Source organism: Microtus pennsylvanicus, chromosome 3 (assembly GCF_037038515.1).
Source record: "Microtus pennsylvanicus isolate mMicPen1 chromosome 3, mMicPen1.hap1, whole genome shotgun sequence".
NCBI lineage: Eukaryota > Metazoa > Chordata > Mammalia > Rodentia > Cricetidae > Microtus > Microtus pennsylvanicus.
This window is the reverse complement of record NC_134581.1, coordinates 137,647,654-137,665,936: the sequence shown is the minus strand read 5'-3', so window position 1 is coordinate 137,665,936 and position 18,283 is coordinate 137,647,654. Positions and strand designations below refer to the sequence as shown.

Genomic DNA, 18,283 nt, shown 5'->3' with positions numbered 1-18,283 from the left:
GGCAGTTTTTAATAGATAAGGGACACAGGAAACTGATGGCAGAAAAAGTAAGCAGGCTTTGATGGGCTCCAAGTTTAGACTTTTTCTCTGAGGCTTCTCGAGCAGTATTGAAGGATATAAGGAAGTCAGTGACATTAGAGTGAGTCTCAGCCAGGTCACCCTCACACTCAAAGGTATACCACATGGGTTTCTCCTAGTTCATTCCTGCACATGACAGATGAGGGTTGATTATCATATAAAGCTCACCCAGCTTACTTTGCTTTGGCAGTCTGATTGATTCTAAGAGGCAGCAGATCCATGCTTTCCAGCTTCTTTAAAACTCAGTATGTGTGGTGGCTTGGGGAGATTGCTCATGGAGTAAAAGTACTGGCTGTGCAAACACAAGGACTCAAGGTTGAATCCCTAGAACCCACTTTTTTAAATGGCCTGGCATGGATATGGATGGGTGTGCATGTAACCCCAGGATTTGGTGGGTAGGAGCCAGCCTAGTCAAAACTGCAAATTTCTGGTTCCGTGAGAGACCCTGTTCGAAGGGAATAAGGCAGAGAGCAATTTGAAAATAAGCCTAATGTCCTCCTCTGTCTTCCACATGCCTATGCATGGGCTTGTGTACCTGCACACTCTTATGCCTACAAATACACACATGCAAACAAAACAAAACTCTTAGTGTTTTTAGTTCCACTTTCTTAACAATCACTCAATATTATTTTCCCTTACCCTGAGATCATAGTTTCTAGTCTGTATCCCTTTTCCTAGTGTATCTATAATTCATCCCAGCATACTGATGTCAACCTTAGGGTGATCTAGAGATGCTATTTCATGAGGATAATTCAGTCAGCGTCCACAATAACTATTAAAGCTTTCCTTCTAATGAGTCCCTGGCCCTATTCACAGTGCCCTTCCACATTCGTCTTTCTGTTTATTTTACATGGCTTAGGATGCAGCTCAGGCATTGCTTTCCCTAAGAAGCTTTGCTGACCCCTCAGTGATGCACAGGAGCCCTCCAAAGAGTTATTGCTGTTGTTTTCCTTACGGCTGTCAGAGGACTGATACCATTGTACTATAGTAAGGAATAACATTTACATATGGACAAACCTTATGTACATGTGGTAAGCACATAACAAGAGCCGTAATGTGCCTACCCTGTTGATGTTCTAAAGCCAACATAGAAAAGCCCAGTCAGTAGTAAATGGACTAATCGAGTGAATAGACCGCTCTAAAAAGAAATACAAGTGGAGGTTTGAGAAATAGTTCATGGGTAAGAGCTCAAACTGCTCTCATAGAAGATGGGAGTTTGGTTCCCAGCACCTACAGCTGGCCCCTCAAAACTGCCTGTAGATGCAGGGATCCAATGCGATCTCTTCTGGCCTCTGTTGGCAACTGCACTCACATACATATAGCCAAACACAAGACACATGTGCATATACAGATTTAAAAATAAAATAATAAAGTGGCCAATAAATACTTGAAAATGCTTAACACCTTTATCTATTAGGAAAATGCAAATTAAAACTCCTTTATATTTTCATCTCTCCTTAGTCAGAATGACTGTCATCAAAAACAAATCAAGCCAGCAATAGCACAGTGCTACTAAGGTAATGGGGGGGGCAGCCTTTATTTATTCATTGGTGGAAATGAATCCATTATATAATGAAATCTGTATGAAAGTCTCTCAAAAAAATGAAAATGGGGGCTATAGAGATGGCTCATAATTAAAGAATAGTTGATACTGTTCCAGAGAACCACAGGTCAGTTCCCAACTATGTCAGATGGCTTACAGCTGTCTGTAGCTCTGTCTTTAAGGGATCCAATGACTTCTTAGACCAGACTCTATGGGCACATGTACATATGTGTCAAACACACACATACTCATAAATAATAAAATAACTCTTTTTTAATAACTTAGATATAGAAATACCATATCACCCAGCTCTACTTGGGGATGTATCCAAATGACTCTGGTTAACTTTTTATAGGAATAGTTGTATATTGATATTTGTTCCTGATTATTCACAATAGCCAGGTAGTAGATTCAGCCTAGATGTCTTTGAGCAGATGAATGGATAGAGATATGTTCCATACACACAATGGAATTGTATTCAGCTATAAAAAAATGAAATTGTGGCATTGTAGGAAAATGAATACAACTTGAAATCACTAGCCAAAATTCAGGAAGACAAATACCGCATGTTTTCTCTCATTTATAAAACCTTGATTTAAAACTGGGAGGGAGAGAGAGAGAGAATTTTAGGAAACGAGAAAGGGGATCATGAGAGGAGAGGAAGTGATCTCAAGGGAGGTGGGAAATGCAGAGGGCAATAGAACACATGTAATAAGAAAACAGAAGCCGGAGCTATATGAAAGAAGAAAGGCATCTAGCTGGAGAAGGAGGGAGAGGAGAGCCAAGGACCTGGGAAGGAGAAGGAATGAGATCAAAGTATAATGATACATGGGTATGAAAATGTCAGGATAAGCTAGCTATAAAACTAATTTTAAAAGGCTGTGCCATTTTAAAGTGTCACTCTGAATAAATGAGGGCGCACCACAAGCACAATAGGATTGCCTTCCTGAAAACAATCATCGCAGTCTTGTGTACTTTTTTAGCATTTATTTTTGTTAGTTTTCTATAGATAAAATTATGTCTGCCGAGGAGACTAATAACCTAAATAAAATCACTGTCATCATTCAGAAAAACACGTGAAAAAACCTGGCATTGGGTGAGAAATCTCAGAATAAAGGAATCTTTCCATAGTTTCCTTTCATAGAGAAGACAAGCGTGTGTGTGTGTGTGTGTGTGTGTGTGTGTGTGTGTGTGTGTGTGTAGACAGTTCTCAAAAGAAATACAAGTGGAGGCTTGAGCATATATATATTTTACAGTAACATTTTCTCTTGTGCTGTTTGACTGTGTGGCACTTGATAGCACTGTCTATTCCTATGGAAACCCAGTTAGTAGATAGAGCCAAGGCTTGGAGGAGGCAGTGGAGGGAAATATTAGAAGAGTTCATCTATGGATCAGTCAAAGATGTTGCTTTTCCTTCAGTCAAATCCTCTTTCCGGAGAGATGTTCTTGGCTGATGTATGGTCTGGCTGCTCTGCCAGATGGAGGAGCATCTTAAACTTGGAAAATAGCAAATAAGGCTTGGAGTCTGCCTCTGAAGCATCCTTCTTAGCCTTTGCTTGCTTAGGATTGTCAAATAACTTTTTGAATGTTTCCAAAGATTTGCTCAAGATGACAAGCTAGTGGTACACTTACCATCATGAGCAATTAGAAATCTTTTTCATAAAGCACAGTATTTGAACTTGACCATCAGAAGTTTAAAGGAGAGACCATGACTGCCACTGGGAAAAACAATGCAGATTCAATCTCATTTCTAGAGCTCAGTGAACTCATATCTCTCAGTAACTTGATTTTTATAACTATTTGCCTTCTTGTCCTATAAAAATTCACTCTAAAGGCCAAGAAACCAAAATATAAGCAGACGCTTAAATCAGCTGAGACAGGAAGATTGTCCAAGGACAGAAGCATTTATAGTCTCTGCTTTGTATGCTGGTGATAATCTCCTGGTCTAAGTTAAAAACATATTGGCTTTCATTTCACAGAACTATTTATGTATACACTGAAATTATGTTTTCATTCAACTAGAATGTAATGTTCATATTTCCAATTTATGTACTTTCATTTCAAAAATAATAATTGAATACTTTAAATACTAAATAGGTTTTATCTTCCTTATATCATTGTAGACTGTCTGCCTATTTAGTCATATCTGTAGCTTCTTACTTTGTACTCTGTACTACAATAATATTGAATTGTAAGGAAGGTCTCAGATTTGATTTTGCCCCATATGCAAGCTAGCAAGTTGGTCTCTTACTGTTACATGAATATTTAAAATAAACATTATACTCCAGAGCTTAGACCAAGGAGATTATTATTCATAACACTGCAGAAAGCCTGAGCTTCTGTGTTTACAATGGTTTTACTTTGCCCCTAAGAAACCTGGGCGAGTTGGAGAGGCAGACGGATGCTGAGCACACTGAGCTTCCATTGCAGCTGAGCAACACTGAATTTTAGGGGTCTTCCATTTCATTTTAACCAGTATGAAGGCATGACCTCATCCCTCCAGCTGCTCATTGCAAACATGCCCCCGGGAAGCTGTCCAGGGAAAAAGTGATCCACACTCATATGTCTGACTAAGTCAACTGTGAATAAGTACCATAGGAGGTAGTATATCTTACTTCAAACATCCAGAATATAAACCAAAGCCAGTTTATCATCTGTCATGACCCAGACAAGAGAATTTAATGGTAAACTTTGGCATCACAGCTCCTCCCCCAAGCCCAATGAAGGAATCTGCCCTGGCCTGCTCTGTTCTATATGCAAACGCGTAAGAGTTGCAGGTCAGTATCGCAGGCACTTGCAGCTTCAGTTAGCACATACAACTTGCGCTAAGGCTTCTTATGCACCAGGGAGAGCATATTGATTTGTGTTCATTCGATTAAAAAGGGGCATGCCCATCCCTTTGCATGTAAATGGGTCTATGCATGTAAATAGATCCATGTTGTTGGGTATTGCTGAGGACCTCCCACTGATGACATCAATCATAGCAAAAGAATAGGAACTACCAACATTGATAGGAATATTTCTTTGTACATTGGTGGGGGTGGCAAACTCTCCAGTACGTCAGTCTAGCCTCCACTTACTTCTGTATGTTTCTTTAATGTGCAAGCCTTCTTCATTTTGTTAGAATCCAGCACTAGATCCAAAAGATAGAGTACTAGTTGATCTCCTGTCCCTGAACCTTTACAGGCTGAGGTCTGCCGTGGGACAATGGTCTTGTACCCTGTAAACATTTATCACTTGTATTGGTTTAATAAAATGCTGATTGGCCAGTAGCCAGGCAGGAAGTATAGGTGGGGCAACTAGGATAGGAGAATTTTGAGAAGAGGAAAGGCTGAGTCTGCAGTTGTCACCCAGATGCAAAGGACACAAGATGAGAGTGCCTCGCTGATAAAAGGTACCAAGCCACGTGGCTAACACAGACAAGAATTATGAGGTGTAAGAATTAGTTAATAAGCAACTTGAACTAATAGGCCAACCAGTTTATAATTAATGTAGACGTCTGTGTTTCTTTGGGACTGAACAACCATGGTACAGGGCAGAACAGCAGTCTCTGTTGACAGAGGTCCCTTCCCAAGTCCTGAAGTTACCTTCCCCTTTAGTCACAAAACTAGTGAGTCCTGTCTTTTTCTAAAAATGTTGTCAATTCATGTATAAGTGCCTCAGCACAGCCAACTCTCACAGAGATCCCTTGACCTTCACACCTGTGCTGGGGCAGGTCAGAAGATAGCTTGAAAGAGTTGGTTTTCTTCTCCCATCATGTGAGTTACAGGGATTGAATTCAAGTCAGTAGGGCTGAAAGCAAGTGCCTTTAACCCACTGAGCCATCTCATCAGCCCATGAGTCCCATATTAATAGATATAACGTCACCTTCTTTCTAACCATCTCCACATGTACCTTCCATATAGAAGGATGTGTGTATATGGAACACATTTACAGTGATAATTTGCACTGCTCTGGGAGGATCAATGTGCAAGACACTCAGTCCTGTGGACATTGTGCACTTTTAATCTGGAATCATATTACTTGAACAAATTTATCCAGATTAATAATCCAGAATACATTTTGAATCTCTAATATTCTTTTTGGCCACTAAAGGATATGTCAGTCAAAACCAGCCTGAAATGGGTTTTAGGAAGAAGAAAACATCTTAATTGACAAACAATAGTATAGAATGACAGTTTTTTAATAGTTATATATAATTCCCAATCACATTTGTTTTTATCATCTCCCACAAGAAGGGAAATCTCTAGGGGAGGGCACATTCAGTAGCCATATTTGGGTTATAGGCCAGGAGCAAACAAGAAATAATACTAGAGGTATTTATTAATTGATTTTCAAGTGTCACAGCTCTCAATAATCCCAGATAGCTGATGGTGGGGGGGGGGGGGGGAAGAAAGTATCAATAAAATGTCCTCTAACTGTTGGTTCATTGCTGGATGGCCTTCCTGAAAAATGGTATACTATGGTCAGACTACAGATGGTCTCAAAACCCAAAACATGAAGCCAAATCAAGGACTTGTTGTGGTTAAAATAGGGCAAGTTGATGATACAGTATCATTATGATCTGAGATGGTCTACAGTGGTAAGATGGATGATGGGTCCAAGAGCAGATTTCATAAGTCCTTGCCAAGAGTAGGCAGATGCAATGTTCTATTAACTTGGCCTTCTTCACCATGAAAAAAACAATCTAACTTCACAAGAGACAGACACAAGTCCCATATACAGCGATATCTTCCACATCACAAGCATACATACATTTTACTTTGTGCCAAGTCTACAAGACTGTTCACTGCAAGATTAACCTGAGAAGTGATCCCAGTAAAGCAGGGTGAAGGCTTTGCACCCACCCAGGATCAGGGCATACCCCCGCTCCTGATATGACTGTGGTACTTCCAAAGCTCATTTGCATTTTCAACCATTATAGAAAAGTTTCACTGATAACTGAAAATTGTGACCTATATACTTCCTAGGGGTAGTTTCTTTTTGAAATTTAATATGGCAAATGCCTTGAATGTTTATAAATATGTAATTATAAGGATATCATTATAATTAATAACAAATGTTTCTATTATTTCCATTTCCATGTAAAATAATGTATTTTAATCTAATGTTGTTAACATTTAGAATGAAATGTGACAGAATGCCTTCTCTACATTTATATTTGCTATTATAAATATAGTTATAATATTTCCTGGGCAAAATTATATAATAACCTATAAATGGACCAAAATATGATCATTTGTGTTTGTCTGTGAACAGCCATTTTCTCCTCAAGTTTAATGGTAAATAGGAGTGCTGGTGCCATGCAGACAGAGCAGGAATTCAAAGGTCAATGGGAGGAAATGTGTATATCCCAAAGTATGCTTTTGGGAAACCATCTACCTTTTTCAGTATCTCTGAATGTGGTAGAACCAAAGGCATTGGCGCGCCAGTGCTTTGACTGAGGAGAAGGCAAATGGCCAAGGTGTGCAGTGGCCTGATAAAGAGAACATGGTAACCTTGTGAGAGGACTTGTGGGGTGAGGGTCCCAAGTGTTGTCAGAAGTTAATGATAAAACACGGAAGTCATAAAAATATGATTTTAGCCACATCTTGCTCAAGAATTTCCTCTTGAATGATCGAAAAGCTTCTGTTTTTTTACTGAAGCAAGGAATACACTTAGAAGTTCAGAAATTCTCTAAGATTTGTCTACAGCTCTAGAGAATGGTGCTTGAAGAACTGGCAAGAACAGGACAAAGACCAACCTCAGGACCGGAAAGATGCCCATTAGCTGAATGACTGTCACTTTATTATCCATAACAACATAGAAGTCAATACTCCAAGAGAGAATGCCATTAGGTGATTTCTTAGACTAGACTAGAGCTATGTAGAATCCAACCTAAGGATGAGTAGAAGAAAAATACAAGCAATGAAAACCAGTAGCAAAGAAGCTTTCTTCAAATCTACTTGACAGCTGGGAATTGTACATGGATTACATGCTGTAATCCCAGCACTCTCAGAAAGCTGAGACAACCAGATAACCTCACATTTGAGGCCAATCTGGTCTACATAGTGAGTTTCAGGTCCATCAGGACTAAATTGCAAATACTCTATCTCAATAGTAGCAGTACTGATAAAAAAATAGTAATAATAATAATCTACTTGTAAATAAAAGCAAACTATATGAAGAAACTAAATGTTAAAGAAAAGCCAATACCATTTGCTTCACAACTGAAAGCAAGGACTGTTCCTCAATCCGTCAGATGCCAGTAGTTCAGTAGAGAGGGCCAGGGCCAGGAGCCCCTCCCTGATCCATGATTGACTGTTGGCAGGCTCATTGCAGCCTACCACAGCTACTATGATATCCTTTGCAATAGCTATGTCGTTCCTGAAAACAGTGTTTCCTAGCCCTGCTTCCTATCTTCTGGTTCGTACATTCTTTCTGCACTCTCTTCTCTAATATTCTCTCAGCTTAGAGAGGATACATAGTTGTCCAGGGCCAAACACTCAACCATCATTTTTTCCAAACATCTTGAACGTTCATGAGTCTGTGTATTATTTAGAGTTCACTACAAAGAAAAACTTCTGTGATTAAGGTTGAGAGTTTCGTTACCTATAGGTATACACATTAATATTTAGGGTTCAGATTGGTACCATGATATTTCCAAACCAGTGGCCACACAGATGATCCTGGTAAAATCACTGAGTCACAAAACAAAGCAAAACAAAAAGGCATGAAGAAGACCTGTAGGGAGAGGTGAGTATTGACAGAGAGGTAAAAGAAGAGAGGAAAGAAAGTAAGAGTGATGTACTAAATATGTGTATGAGATTATCAAAGAACAAATTGAACAAATAAAGAGGAATAAATAAAAGATAAAGGGCAAGGGAGCTAATATTCTTAATATTAACTCATTTCTTAGTCAAAGAACCTAAGGAAAGCAAAAAGATTGGTATCCAAAGTATGTAAAAATATTCCAGTAAGACAAATAGCTGAGCTCCCAACTTAGCAAACAACCCAAAAGAAGAAACTGATAGTCAACAAAATAGTCCACCTCAGCTAAGGAAGTGCAGATTAAATTTATGATCAAAACAGCACTGTGTACCAATTGGATTGGCCAAAGTCAGTACTTTGACAAAACCAAGTGGGAAAAAGTTGTCGAAAAACAAGATTTCTCATGTTTCTGTTAGGAATGCAAATTGGAACTGCTCTTTGAGAGAGCCCAGAAATTCTTGTACACTTACCAGGAGATCTGTACAAAGCAATTCATTATAGCAGTGATTGTGAAAAGTGAGGAGTGCGCTAAGTTCCTCTAGAGGGAATCAGTGCCATTCCTAGAGCAAGATGCTTCTCCAGTGCAGATACATGAACCAGAGCAACCTGGAGAAACCTTTATCTCTGAGTCAGAGATGGACAATGACTCAAATAGAACTATTCTATAAAGGTAGCACCTTCCAGATTATGAACTTACATGTTTGTATGAAATAAAATATAAAATATTAATCGAGAAACACCCAAGTCAGTATGTACTCTCCAAAGAGGGAGAAAAGGAGTTGAACACACAAAAGATCATTGCCTATAATTGTTGTGTTTTATTCTGTATGTGTATGGAAGTGTACATGTATGTACATATTTGTGGTATGCATAGGTGTACACAGGTGTGCATGCCCATGTGTGCACATGCATGTCGAAGCCAGAGGTCAAAATAAGGTGTCTTTCTTAATCACTTCCCACCCAAATTTTGAGACAGAGTCTCTCACTAAACCAGGAGCTCAGTTGGTTAATTCATCTAGATGGCCAGCCAGTAAGCCCCAGGGATCCTCCTCCCCAGGGATTACAGAAGCAAGCCTCCATATTCAGTTGGGGGGGGTGCTGGGAATCAAACTCAGGTTCTCATGCTTGCAGGGCACTTTAGCACCTGACTCATATTCCCAATCCCTAGTAAGTTTTCTTAAAATGAAAATGTAAATGCAAAATATCAAAGTAATTTACTCAAAATCTTTATATCATTATTACTCAGATGAAATAACAGTATGCATGCTTCTAAAACAGCAGTAGTTTTCACACACACACATACATGTGCACATGCTTAGGCACCAAAAATACATGTGTACATGTGCATAAATCCATACCCACACATATAGCACATGCACACACAAAAAATAAAAAGTTATAAAGAAATTGACTGTTCTTTTCTCTACCGGGAATTAGACCCGTGTTCTTCTGTGTGCACTTCACCACTGAACCACATGCCCAACCTTCTCATCTTAGTTCTGGAAGTTCTATGGTCCTCTGCTTATTTGCAGAGATTGAGTCTGCATATAATTGACATTTAATAAATGCTTGCTAAGGAGACCCAGGGGCTTGACATTGGCCCAAGTGAATTATATTGTGTCTGGCCCCAGCTGTCATATAGAATACCTGACCGGACTCTGTCTCCCGGAACTAGAGTGTGCGTTCACAGAGCTGAATCCTCCCCAGAGCACTAGTCAGATTCCTCTCGGCCCTATGGTGTAATCTGTGGGCTGTGACAAGTGTTGGATTCCCGGTTATTGGGTCCCTCTGCTGATGCAATAAGCCAAATCAGACCAGACCTCCACCTTCAATAAACAGAGCAAAGCAACTCTCAGGTGACTCTCAGAAAGCCAGGAGAGGAATCACGTGGCAGGTCTGGCAGTCAGGTCTTAAATACCCTGCAGCCTTGATCTTGAGCAGCTCTGGGGGAGGAGCTGACCCTTGGCAGGATTTCTGAGGGGCGGGGTCTGCAATGGGACGATTGAGAGGAGTGGCGATTCCCAATTGGTAGAGCACGGACAAACGTGTTCCTTAGTGTGAGAAAAACAGAGAAGCCATTATTTCTACCACTCCAGCTGTCTTTGCTCTTGGTGCTCTCCTTAATCACCAGCTGCACTATAAATATTGATGATCAGACCTCTCTACCATTATCACCAGCACTTCTTCACTCCACCTCACCGTCTACATTTGTCTTGCAGGCTGGTCTAATCTTGATAAGATCCAGGTTTGAAAGCCATTCATAATCCTAGCAAACATTTGCTGGGCACCCACTTAGCGCAGTGTTTAGAGTACTCTCCACATACTATCATTTCACATGTGTAACAGTCTGTGCACTGTTGATGCCTCTGGTTCACACATGAGATGCAGGGGTGCTTTCATCTGTAGACATATTCTACCCCAAGTTAGTGTGGCACAACCATGAGATTTGTGTCAAAAACTCTGTCCTAATTGTCTTCTTCAGAACAAGGCTTAACAAATGTTTGTTGCATGAATAAAGAGCAGCTGTTACTGGTATATACTATGTGGCTAGTGAAACTTGAGTCCCAAGAATAACAGGAAACATAACTATGCCAGGAACCTTGTATGTGCCTAGTGGTCACTGCTGTCAACTGTGTGACTTTCCTTCTACTTCCTATTTTCTGATTCCACGACCAAAATGTCTGATTGAACGTCTCTAAAAGGAAAGGTTATAATGAATTAATCTTTAATATTTGAAACATTATGCTCGGAAAGGTCGAACCTTATTTATTTGGTATATAGTGTCATACTGATTCTTTTTCTAACCGAGCACTTTTTATCCTTGAAGAAAAGATGGCAGGAAATTTAGAGCAGGGCGCCCTCTTGAGGGCGCTTAGAGCACGGCGTCCTCTTGAGGATGCTTAGAGCATGGCGTCCTCTTGAGGATGCTTAGAGCATGGCGTCCTCTTGAGGATGCTTAGAGCATGGCGTCCTCTTGAGGATGCTTAGAGTAGGGCGCCCTCTTGAGGAACTTTTCGTGTCTTCCTTCTCAGAGCTGATAGAGTAAAATCGAACACAGGCAAGTCTTGTGCTCTGCTAACAAAGCTGGAATCAATGAAGCCTTAAAAAGCAAGGATAGCCAAATACAGGTTATTTGAGAATTAAGACTCTTCACACAACAGCTATAATTTTTAAGTGAAAGCAGAATACAGGAGTTATTTCTCCATGCTCAGTCCATCACCTATCTTATTTACATTTATCAAATACTTAGTTTGTACCAGGGAATGTACTGGGTACAGTAGCCAATGAAACACAGCCTTGCTTCCTGAAGCTTGCCGTCTGTGAGGGAGATGGCATTGAAAAGATCATATAGAGAGTATGTGTTACACATAACACCCTATTGGGCATTGAAAAGATCATATAGAGAGTATGTGTTACACATAACACCCTATTGGGCATTGAAAAGATCATATAGAGAGTGTTTGTTACACATAACACCCTATTGGGCACTGAAAAGATCATATAGAGAGTGTGTGTTACACATAACACCCTATTGGGACAATCAGTCAACACCGTACATAGCGATGCTACTAGATAGTAACTTGGAAAACACCCACAAACTATAAAATATACAAACTTAACCCCAAATTTGGCTCTTGGTAATCTACTTTCATGATAAAGGAGAAAACTAAGTACAAAACAGTGTATGTTGAAGCATTTTCTATAATAAATACTTACTACAGTTTATTGCCTTAGTGTCTACATGCCCGCAATAACAGTCTGGCTAATAAAAGCTGTCACACCCCCAGTAAGTGTCGGATAGCCACTATATAAGTTATATGATTGTTCAAAAGTGATCAAGAGAAGTAGGAAAACATAAAGCAATCACTGTCTAATATAGTGATATTTTCCCCTTTTATTAACTTTTCTGCATGGTATACTATATGAGGGTAGTTAAAATTACTGAGAACATTTCAAAAGTATTTACAAACTTGCCGCAAAGTAAATTCCTTTTAATATTTCTTGTTTTCATCTAGGGAAATTACCGCTTTATGAAACTCTTGCTTACACGCAGAGCAAATTGGATGCAGAAGGATCTAGAAGAGATGACACCCTTGCACCTGACTACCCGGCATAGGAGCCCCAAGTGTCTTGCCCTTCTGCTGAAGTTTATGGCCCCTGGGGAGGTGGATACACAGGACAAGAATAAGGTAATAGACAGTCAAGGGCTGAATACAAATGAAAAAAGGGGCTGCTTTGTCTTACGATGTGAGGCATCAAGAAAGGAGGTGTGCATTGCCACCATCCCTGTGGGAGGGCAACTCCACATGTCCAGACATCCCTGTATCTTCTAGAAGTCTGCTATTATCCTGCTAGCCACCACAGGGTAGATTGCATCTCCTTTGAAGGGTGGGGAATCTCGACCTCAAGAGGGATAAGTTTGCCCAAAATCCAAGTGACAAAACTGGAGTTCAAACCCAGGCCTGTTTAACTGTAAGAGTTTCTAACATTTGTCAGAAGCTCATGACAGTCCCTGTGGGAACCTGGACTCACACTGACCATCTGCCCATGCAGTGGACTAAGTGTGTGGGCACCTGGATCCACCATGACAGTCTGCCTGTGCAGTGCAGTAAGCATGTGGGCACCTGGATCCACCATGACTGTCTGCCTGTGCAGTGCAGTAAGCATGTGGGCACCTGGATCCACCATGACTGTCTGCCTGTGCAGTGCAGTAAGCATGTGGGCACCTGGGCACACAGTGGCTGTCTGCTCATGCAGGGCAGTAAGCATGTGGGCACCTGGGCACACAGTGGCTGTCTGCTCATGCAGGGCAGTAAGCATGTGGGCACCTGGGCACACAGTGGCTGTCTGCTCATGCAGGGCAGTAAGCATGTGGGCACCTGGGCACACAGTGGCTGTCTGCTCATGCAGGGCAGTAAGCATGTGGGCACCTGGGCACACAGTGGCTGTCTGCTCATGCAGGGCAGTAAGCATGTGGGCACCTGGGCACACAGTGGCTGTCTGCTCATGCAGGGCAGTAAGCATGTGGGCACCTGGGCACACAGTGGCTGTCTGCTCATGCAGGGCAGTAAGCATGTGGGCACCTGGGCACACAGTGGCTGTCTGCTCATGCAGGGCAGTAAGCATGTGGGCACCTGGGCACACAGTGGCTGTCTGCTCATGCAGGGCAGTAAGCATGTGGGCACCTGGGCACACAGTGGCTGTCTGCTCATGCAGGGCAGTAAGCATGTGGGCACCTGGGCACACAGTGGCTGTCTGCTCATGCAGGGCAGTAAGCATGTGGGCACCTGGGCACACAGTGGCTGTCTGCTCATGCAGGGCAGTAAGCATGTGGGCACCTGGGCACACAGTGGCTGTCTGCTCATGCAGGGCAGTAAGCATGTGGGCACCTGGGCACACAGTGGCTGTCTGCTCATGCAGGGCAGTAAGCATGTGGGCACCTGGGCACACAGTGGCTGTCTGCTCATGCAGTGCACTGAACTTGGAGCATCTGTACTCATGGTGGCCATCTGCCCATGCAATGCACTAAGCATGCAATGGCTTTAATAACTAGGCTGTCAACTGCAGCCTCCTTGAACTCTAATCCAAAAGCCACCACTTATTCATTCTGTGTTCTTGGGGAAATTACTTAATTCGTTTATGTCATAATTTTAGAACACATGAAAAAATAACTGAAGATAAAACAAGGTAATTCAGACAAAGTGCTTATCACAGTACCTCATGCAGGATACAGTCCTCATAAATGTTTACCATAAAACAATTACTAATAGCATTTCAGTTCTGACATCTGCCCTCTCACTTCTTGCTAGGAATATTTTTTAACCTTCCTTTCTCTTAAATTTAAAAGATTACTACACTCCTCATAGCTTTGCTGCTCATTCTTCACGGGAAAAACAATCGTGGTCATTTGTTAGACACAACAGTAATCCTTTCTTTCCACTCTGAGCTGGGCCATAGTCTTGTTAACACCAGTGACACTGTGGAGTTAAAATCCTTATAATTATCCTTCCTGCTCTTAGTTTTTAAAGATTTTCTAAACGTGTGTGTGTGTGAGAGAGAGAGAGAGGGGGGGGGGGGGAGAGAGAGAGAGAGAGAGAGAGAGAGAGAGAGAGAGAGAGAGAGAGAGAGAGAGAGAGACTCTGATAAACAACAAAACTGTCTGACCATGGGCTTTTTTATTTTTTAATGTTTTTTATTTTTTATGTGGGAGAGTATTAATGACTTGTTCTATTTCACTGGGGGCTATAGGTTTCTTAAATTGTTTAGCTAATGTTAATTTAACTTTGGTAAGTGGTATCTGTCAAGAAAATTATTCATTACCTTTAGATTTTTCCTTTTTTTTTAAGTATGACCTAATGATTCTTTGGATTTCCTCACTGTCTGTTGTTATATTCCCCTTTTTTTGTTTCTGATTTTGTTAGTTTGGATATTCTCTCTCCATCTTTTAGTTAGTTTGAATGAGAGTTTATCTATCTTGTTGATTTTCTAGAAGAACCAACTCTTTGTCTCATTGATTCTTTGTATTGTTCTCTTGTTTCTATTTTATTGATTTTAGCCCTGAGTTTGATTATTTCCTGCCATCTACTTCTCTTGGGGGAGCTTGCTTCTTTTTGTTCTAGGGATTTCAGGTGTGCTGCTAAGTTACTAATATGAGAACTCTCTAATTTCTTTGTGTAGCACTTAGTGCTGTGAACTTTCCTCCTAGCGCCGTTTTCATTGTGTCCAATAAGTCTGGGTATGTTGTGTATTCATTCTCATTGAGTTCTCAGAAGTCCTTGATTTATTTTTCTATTTTTCCCTTGTCCATCAGTCATTCATTTTCCATGAGTTTATCATAGGTGTTCTGTTGTTGTTGAAATCCAATTTTAATTTGTGAAGGTCTGATAGGATGCAGGGCGTTGTTTCAATTTTATTGTGTCTGTTGAGATTTGCTTTGTGACCAAGTATGGTCAGTTTTGGAGAAGGTTCCATGAGGTGCTGAGAAGAAAGTGTGTTCTTTTGTGTTTGGGTAAAATGTTCTGTAGATATCTGTTAGGTCAGTTTGGTTCATAATGTCCTTTAGCTCCAATATTTCTCTGTTTAGTTTTTGTTTGGATGACTTGTCCATTGAGAGTTGTGTACTGAAGTCTCCCAGTATCACTGTGGGAGGGGTCAATGTGTGATTTAAGCCTTATAGTGTTTCCTTTACAAATGTGAGTGCCCTTTGTTTGGGAGCATAGATGTTCAGAATTGAAAGATATCTTGGTGGGTCTTGCCTTTGATGAGTATGAACTGTCCTTCCCCATCTCTTTTGATTAATTTTGGTTTGAAGTCTATTTTGTTAGATATTAGAATGGCTCTACCAGCTTGCTTCTTGGGTCCATTTGCTTGGAAAATATTTTCCCAATTCTTTTCAATGAGGTAGTGTCTCTCTTTGATGTTGAAGTGGGTCTCTTGTATGCAGCAGGATGGATCCAGTTTTTGCATCTATTCTGATAGCCTGTGACTTTTTATTGGAGAATTGAGTCCATTGATATTGATAGATACTAATGACCACTGATTGTTAATTTCTGTTATTTTGTTGTCGTTGTTGTTGTTGTTCATGGTGGTGGTGGTGTGTGTGTGTGTTCCTCCCTTCTTTGGTTTGGCTGGGATAGTTATTTATTTCCTCTGTTTTCATGTGTTCTAACTTCCTTTTCGTGGGTGTAAACCTCCTTGGGATAGAATTTTCCTTCTAGCACCTTCTGTAGGGTTGGATTTGTAGATAGATATTGTTTAAATTTGACTTTATTATGAAATACCTTTTCTCCATCTATGGCGATTGAAAGTTTTGCTGGGTCTGGTAGTCTGGGCTGTCATCTGTGGTCGCTTAGAGTCTGCAGGACACCTGTCCAGGCCCTTCTGGCTTTTAGAGTTTCTGTTGGGGAGCTGGGTGTAATTCTAATAGGTCTGTCTTTATATGTTACTTGCTCTTTTTTTCTTGTAGCTTTTAATATTCTTTCTTTGTCCTATATGTTTAGTATTTTGATTATTGTGTGGTGAGGGGACTTTCTTTTCTGGCGCAGTTTATTTGGCATTCTGTTTGCTTCTTGTACCTTTTTAGCCATGTCGTATAGGAAAATTTTCTTCTGTGATCTTGTTAAAAATATTTTATGTGCCTTTGAACTGTGATTCTTCTCTTTCTTCCATTCCCGTTATTCTTAGGTTTGGTTTTCTCATAGTGTCCCAGATTTTCTTAATGTTTTGTGTCAGGAAATCTTTAGTTTTAACATTTTCTTTGACCAATGTATCTATTTCTTCTATTGTATTTTCAGTGCCTAAGATTCTCTCTTCCATCTCTTGTGTTCTGTGATGCTTGTGTCCGTAGTTTCTATTTGCTTACCTGTGTTTTCCATCTCCAGGATTTCCTCAGTTTGTGTTTTCTTTTTTTTTCCTGAAAACAAGTTTTATTTAAATAAGGGTTTAAATACATTACATAACATTAAAACTGTAAGGGAAAAGAAAACCAAAAAACCAGTTTGTTCCTTCACATGGCACTGGGTAGCTGCCACCACTGAGTTGAAACATACAGCTAGCCACATGACCGATGGCATCAGTTTGGTATCTGTTCCCTTGTCATAAGTTTAATTGATACGAGGCTGGCCCCACCCTTCAGTTCTTCCAACATCCCTTGCGATATGCCTGGCTAAAAATATTACCCTGGTGGCAAGCCACATGTCCATGACCCCTGGGGAAAGATGGCCATTTCTGAATTCTGCCTACCTGGTCGGACACCAGGGGCTCTTACTAGAGATTCCCTCTGGTGGCATAGCTACTGTGGTGTTACCCATTCTCTTGTTCACCTGGGCTGTTCAAGTGGTGACATTCTCCTAGGGCAGGGGATTCTGTAGGGGGAGAGCCAAGGAGCTTCTGGGCAGACATAGCCTATGAACTTGGGGCTCTGAGCTTGGCTGAAACATAGTTATTGCTTTGTTTCAGGCTGGACACTCCCGGGGCTACTGCTTGACCTGTTTAAATGAGGGACTTCCAGACTAGACAGCATGGCTCTATTCAGTTTATTGCATGAAGGAGTTACACTAGTCCAGGTTAAAAGCGGACCCCAAATGGTTACATTATACAAGCTGTGAGGTTTTTAAACTTGTGACAAGGGACAGGAGGGGAATTCTACTCATTGCAAGGAAATCCTCTCTTAAGCTTCAGAGTCACAAGCACTTAAAACCCATGAACCTTCAGCTGATCGTCCTTAGCCAGTCCAATCTCTATTAGGAACTGGCATATGTTCTTGCGCTGGTCACCCTGTAGCTGAATTACTTCTCCATATTCTGGATGCTCAATTACAGTACCATTGCAGGCAAATTTCTTCTTAAACGCCTTCACTAGTTTCTTTTTATCGTAATCATCAGCGATCCCTTGGACAGTGATAAGGGTCTTCCTACCGTTTCTCTGTTGAATTCTTATATGGATATAATCCTCAGTGCCAGCAGGAAGCAGGTCATCACCCTTACTTGCATCAGCAAAGGGGTCGAAAGAGTGGAGGTTCTAAATAGCGGCCATACGATACGATTCCTTTTCCTCGGTGGAAACGGCCTGCAGAAGGCGGCTGCGGGAGAAGAAGGGGGGGGGGGCACGGACAGGGAGCGTCGGTGACTGGGGCCAGTTTGTGTTTTCTTTATTGCTTCTATTTCTGTTTTCAGTCTTGAACACTTTTATTTATTTCCTTCAACTGTTTGTTTGTTCTTTGCTTTCTTTAAAGGGTTTTTTCATTTCCTCCAATATTTTGGTTGTCTTTTCCTTGATTTATTTAAGGGAGTTTTTCATTAAGGACCTTTATCATCTTTATAAAGTTTGTTTTAAGATTGTTTTCTTGTGCTTCAGTTGTGTTGGAATATTCAGGGCAGCTTGTAGTAGGATAACTGGACTCTGGTGGTGACA

General features: G+C 40.9%; 1 protein-coding gene and 1 pseudogene across 4 annotated transcripts in view; one reads left to right on the top strand and one right to left on the bottom strand.

Annotated features, from left to right (window-relative positions):
• Invs (inversin) overlaps nucleotides 1–18,283 on the top strand; it is a 145,824-nt gene that overhangs the window by 81,364 nt on the left and 46,177 nt on the right. For all 4 annotated transcript variants that reach the window (XM_075967241.1, XM_075967237.1, XM_075967239.1 and 1 more), the window contains exon 4: nucleotides 12,388–12,561. In XM_075967241.1, the coding sequence (XP_075823356.1) occupies nucleotides 12,388–12,561 (174 nt within the window). The remainder of the gene's footprint in view (nucleotides 1–12,387; nucleotides 12,562–18,283) is intronic.
• LOC142846544 (eukaryotic translation initiation factor 1 pseudogene) lies at nucleotides 16,770–17,920 on the bottom strand (annotated as a pseudogene).